The following is a 5,735-nucleotide window of genomic DNA, read 5'->3' on the forward strand; positions in this document are numbered from 1 at the left end:
CATCTCCTGGCGCGATGCCACTGACGCACCAGTAATGCTACACCGAGGACAGTTACCTATGAAGCACCGATACGGCGACACGGATACGGCAATACGAATACGTCGATATGGGATACGGCAATTTTTAAAAACAGCAATACGGCGATACGGCGAATATATATAAATAATTAATAAAATGACATGTAATAAAATACAAAACGTAATATAGAATGTGTGAGATGAGATCAATATGCTGTCGCATTGGTTGCTCGATTTCCTCCATGCCTCTTTTCAAGTCTTGAATGACCATCCGGGTCCTCAACTCATCATGGTGAATTTGTTTGCCTATTCCACTCCCGGCAGATGCCATGTCGTGTTCCCCTCTCTATGTAGGCAGTAGCAATAGCAATAACATAAACAACAAATTGCAAGCAGTAGCAGACAGTACATGAGCAAGCAATAGGAAGTAGCAGCACAGCAGCAATATCAGCAACCAATTGCAATATGCAAGAAGCCAACCAAGCATCGTTGGTCCGGTTTGTAACACGAACAGGGAGCCAAGAACTATTGAAGAAAAAAAAACACGAATGGATAGACAACTAGAGAGCAGTAGAGTTTGCCGGATCTATTTTACCTCGCTCTTGCTGGCAATTGGCGACGGCGACGGCGCCGGAGAAGATTCTGGTCAACCGAGGCGGCGGCGTGGCGCCTAGACATGGCAGCGAGGCAATCCCAGGCGCCGGCGGCGAACTACTCCAGTCTGCGACGACGGACGGCGGGGAGGCGAGTCCAGGTGGCGGCGGCGGCGGCTCGCCCGTGCAAGTGCCTGGCGTGCGAACAAACGAAGAGAGAGATTTTTTTTTTGAGAATCACGAAGAGAGAGATGGGGGCAGATGGGTTAGCATGGGCCTTCAACTGGGCTGGCCGTGTCCCCGGGTATCGTGGACGTTGAACAGGAAGTATCGGCGTTTTTTCTTTTGTTTTTAAATCGGAAACAACGACACGTCCAGGATACGGGTATCACCGCCGTATCACGCGTGTCGCCGTATCGGCGACGTTCAGTACGCCGATACACAAGTTTTTGCCGTATCAGTGCTTCGTAGACAGTTACAGGGTTTTACGGTGTGAGTTTCAGCTGGCAAATCACGACTGGATCAAGGGGAGTGAGGGGGCCCACCCACCTGGGTGGGGCGGGGGGGCAATGTTTAGTTGGTTAGGAAGGATCTCGCATAAGCATGTAAGACCCCGTAGGTCTAGCATTTTTGACTGACGCACTCTTCATCGGCCATGAGCTCTCTCCTTCTGTCGGTCGTGAGCTCTCTCCCTCTGCCGGGGATGATCCCTGACCCTCACCCTTCGACCTCACCCTTCGAAACACGCGTTATCGCTGCCTCTTGTAATCTACGATCTCGCTGCTCCTTCGTCTCCTGCCATGCCTTGGCCTACTCATAGCCCTCCAGAGGTAAACAACAGATGAACACGTATTCATGACTGTTTTCCTTACTCCAATTCATACAACCGTTGTCGACAGTAGACTATATTGCTTTTTCAACATATCACCCACTCCTGCATAGATAGATTATGTTTGTACTTTGACAACAGTAGACTAAATTCCCAAAAAGATGTATGGGATGATTTTGTAGATAAAAGAAGTACGGGATGCCTGAATGACCCCAGCTATGAATCGGCTTGCTTGAAAACAACCTAGCTTGTGTATCAGTTATCAGTTTTATCGAGAAGCTTGTGTGTTCTTTCCTGTATTTTACATTTTGTATGTCAGTTGGCGTTGTGCTTTTGTACCCAAAATCATGTATGGACCAGTCTGAAGTTGCAGAAAACACCTACTTCGTCACCTAAATGACACCACCACCATCCCCTCTCCTCCACCTCCACACGTGGGAAGGGAAAAACAGTAGCGATATCTGGATTTCAAAAACTGTTCATGAATTTTAAAAAATAGTTCGGAATTCAAAAATGGTTTACGCATTTGAAAAAACGTTTTTGTTTTTGGATTTTAAAAAATGTTCATGAATTGTAAAATGTTCCGAGTTTCAAATTTGTTTATGTATTTGAAAACATTTCCTGCATTAAAAAAATCATTAATTTGAAAAAATGTTCCTTTAAAAACTGTTTGTGAATTTGAAAAATATTCCCAATTAAAAAAATGTTCATGATTTTGAGAAATATTCCCGGAATTCAAAAATTGTTCACGAATTTGAAATATCTTCCTGGATTTTGAAAAACGTACTGGCATACTTGAAATAATTTTCGGAATTTCTAAAAAAGATAGTTATTTTAAAATTGTTCCCATATTTCAAAAATTCTTCATAAAATTGAAAAAAAATCTAGTTTTCAAAAAACAAAAGTCATGAGTTAGAAAAATGTTCCAAATTCAATAAATGTTCATGATTTTGAAATTTTTCCTGGATTTTAGAAAGTTTCACGAATTTGAAAAAATATTCCATAATTTCACAAAATGTTAATTATTTCAAAAACAAATCAAATTTCAAATAATCTTCACCAAACGAAAGTATTTAGGATTTCAAAAAAATATTCCTGAATTTGAAAATAAAAAATGAAAGAGAAAAAATGACATTGAAAAAAGGAAAAAGAAACCAGAAAAACTGATCTGGAACGGATCTAGAACCTCTAAAACCGGAAAAGGGAACTCGTTCGGCTGTCCAACTGTACATAGCGGCAGCACAGGGTAGGGATACCACGCTATTCCCCTACCTAGGCGCTAAATAGGATCGGCCCCAAAAAACATAGGAAGAGGACAAGGAAGCCACACCCAAATGACACCATCATCATCCCGTCGTCTCCACCTCCACACATCGGAAACCAAAATCCAAATCCAAATGGCACCACCATCATCCCCTCTCCTCCTCCACCTCCACACATGGGAAGGAAAAAACAGTAGCGATATCCAAAGCAACTCATCGCGGCACACCACCAGTGCACGAACAAATGCAAACACCAACCATGCCGACGCCCATGGCCACGCGGCCGACGTCGACAATGGCGGCGAAGCTGCCTGCGCCGTCGACACCGCGGCAATGCTACCTCCTGCCAGGCCGCCGGTCAGGGCTCGCGCGCGGCGCCCCCTCGGCGTCGTCGAAGAAGCGGAACCCGTGGCTCGACCCGTTCGACGACGGGCCGGACGAGGAGTTCGACTACACGGGCGTGTACTCGGGCGGGAAGCAGGAGGAGGACCCGCGGCCGCCGGAGGACGCGGAGAACCCGTACGGGTTCCTCCGGTTCCCCATGGGGTACATGCCGGAGCTGGACAGCCTGGCGTCCAAGGTGCGCGGCGACGTGCGCCGCGTCTGCTGCGTCGTTTCCGGCGGGGTCTATGAGAACGTGCTCTTCTTCCCCGTGGTGCAGATGCTCAAGGACAGGTACCCCGGTGTGCTCGTCGACGTGGTGGCGTCGGCGCGCGGGAAGCAGGTCTACGAGATGTGCAAGAACGTGCGGTACGCCAACGTGTACGACCCCGACGATGAGTGGCCGGAGCCCGCCGAGTACACCCACCAGCTCGGCGTCATGAAAGTATGCTGCCCTGCTCATTCGGTTCATCGAGTCGAGTCGAGACTAACTGAAGCTGAAGATGAATTTGTCTATCTCTGGCTTGTGCTGCGCTTGATTGGCAGAATAGGTACTACGACATGGTCCTGTCGACCAAGCTGGCAGGGACGGGGCACGCGCTGTTCCTCTTCATGTCGTCGGCGCGCGAGAAGGTCGGCTACGTGTACCCCAACGTCAACGGTGCCGGCGCGGGGCTGTTCCTCACCGAGATGTTCAAGCCGGCGACCACCAACCTCGCCGACGGCGGCTACAACATGTGAGCTGCTCGACGGTCACCTCATCTGTTACCATCAAGATTCAAGAACCACTCCCCCAGGAGCCAGGATTCTAAAAGACGTACTGGAAACGTTTGATCAGGTACCAGGACATGCTGGAGTGGCTGGGCCGGCCGGCCAAGGGCGTGCCGCAGCAGCCAACGCCGCCGCTCAGGGTGTCCATCTCCAAGAAGCTGAGGGCGGTGGTGGAGGACAAGTACAACCGCGCGGGCGTGGAGAAGGGCAAGTACGTCGTCATCCACGGCATAGAATCGGACTCCGTCGCCAACATGAAGTCCCGGGGAGACGACGACTGCCTCCTCCCCCTCGAACTGTGGGCAGAGATCGCCAAGGAGATCAGGTAGAAGCTCTGCCTCTGCACTTGCTTGGTATCAACTACAGCCAACTTGGCATCGTCCTAGCAGTCCTGACCGGAGCAGTGATCTCTTGGCGTGCATGCAGCTCCGGAGGCAATGGGCTGAGGCCTCTGTTTGTGATGCCACATGAGAAGCACAGAGAAGAGATCGAGGAGATTGTCGGCGAGGAGACGGCCTACCTGTTCATCACTACTCCTGGACAGGTAGGTTATTCATCCTCCTGCTTTTGCTTGTTCAGAACCACAAATCTCCTGCAACCTCCGCGAATCGATCATCGTTTTGACACTCTGTTTTCTATGATCATTCATTCCCCACAGCTCACATGCCTCATCAATGATTCTGCCGGCGTTGTGGCGACCAACACCGCCGCCGTCCAGCTCGCCAACGCCCGTGACAAGCCATGGTAGAGTAGACTCACAAGATTGTTCTTGCAGAATATTAACTGCTGACGCGCCATGTGACATCTCTTGTTTTTCTTACTCAGCGTGGCGCTGTTCTCCTCCAAGGCGAAGGCGAGGCTGTTCCTGCCGTACGCGGAGGAGAGGAAGAGCTGCACCGTTGTCGCGTCGGCGACAGGCAAGCTGGCCGGCATTGACATCGAGGCGGTGAAGAAGGCGGTCAAGGACTTGGAGCCCGCTCCTAGCTTCGCATTGGCACAAACATAATCAATTGCATCGTCTTCATTGGGTTGTACATAGATATGAAAAGCGAGCTCATCTGACCAACAAATGTGACCAAGAGTTCGGTTTCTTTTCTTTTTTGAATGGTCACGGGGAGGGAAAGGCTCCCCACCTGAATATTCAAAAGGCCATGATGCCATGAGATTGGTCTAGTTTATAAGGAAGAAAGGATCGAAAACCTAAACAAATTAACCCTGTTTATGAGAAAAACCGAGCCGAAAACCATACAAGAGAGGGTAAAACAAGAAGAGAAACAAAAAGAGAGGACATCCAGACAAGGCGCGCCTAGCTAGCAGACCAAGGACAACACCATTTCTTGTAGTTACTTCAGTTCAACACACAAATATATACTGACGCACCCCGTGTTTGTAGACTTCTCTAAATAAATGATCAAATCTAAATGTACGCGACAGTTGACGAAACAGTCCGCTTTCATTCGGTGAGGGAGCCCTCTTACACAGCAGATCCTGGAATAGCCGGACAATCTAAATGCACGCGACTACGTTACTGAAAGATAATACAGGTAGGACTGAATACAACGTCAAGACACGCCATAGCCTGAGTTCCACGACAGCCCCGCCAGGAGGGGAAACAGCGTTGCGGGTCGGCACTATCGAGTCAAGACGTATAAGAGTCTTCATCTAGAACACTGGGCATGGAGAGAAGAACCACAACAACATCCTCAAGACGAGCACAAAACCCGTGAGCGTCGCCGCCGTCGACACCAAAGCATGTGCTTTCATTCGGCAGCTCACCCGTGCCACCAGGATGCACCCAGCACCGCCTCAACAAGCACAAACCACCAGATCTAGATCTGAGTGATGCTACTATCCGCGATAGAGAATGCACCTGAGTCACCC

At 49.3% G+C, this 5,735-nt stretch overlaps 1 protein-coding gene across 1 annotated transcript; it reads left to right on the forward strand.

Moving 5' to 3' along the window:
- Window positions 1-2,855: 2,855 nt before the first annotated feature.
- LOC119295151 (photosynthetic NDH subunit of subcomplex B 1, chloroplastic-like) lies at window positions 2,856-5,039 on the forward strand. The gene is made up of 6 exons (XM_037573492.1): window positions 2,856-3,528; window positions 3,630-3,820; window positions 3,922-4,179; window positions 4,281-4,398; window positions 4,513-4,598; window positions 4,680-5,039. Exons 1-6 carry the CDS (start codon window positions 2,947-2,949, stop codon window positions 4,858-4,860), a joined length of 1,416 nt encoding a protein of 471 aa, XP_037429389.1. The 5' UTR covers window positions 2,856-2,946; the 3' UTR covers window positions 4,861-5,039.
- The last annotated feature ends 696 nt before the right edge of the window (window positions 5,040-5,735 follow it).

This window comes from Triticum dicoccoides, chromosome 4B (genome assembly GCF_002162155.2).
Source record: "Triticum dicoccoides isolate Atlit2015 ecotype Zavitan chromosome 4B, WEW_v2.0, whole genome shotgun sequence".
NCBI classification, from domain to species: domain Eukaryota; kingdom Viridiplantae; phylum Streptophyta; class Magnoliopsida; order Poales; family Poaceae; genus Triticum; species Triticum dicoccoides.

What these genes read in the sequence shown, in the direction of transcription:
- LOC119295151 (XM_037573492.1), top strand. Translation starts at nt 2,947, where the DNA reads ATGCAAACACCAACCATGCCGACGCCCATGGCCACGCGGCCGACGTCG. An exon ending in GAGATCGCCAAGGAGATCAG is followed by an intron (nt 4,180 to 4,280) that starts GTAGAAGCTCTG and finishes GCGTGCATGCAG; the next exon opens with CTCCGGAGGCAATGGGCTGA. An exon ending in TCATCACTACTCCTGGACAG is followed by an intron (nt 4,399 to 4,512) that starts GTAGGTTATTCA and finishes CATTCCCCACAG; the next exon opens with CTCACATGCCTCATCAATGA.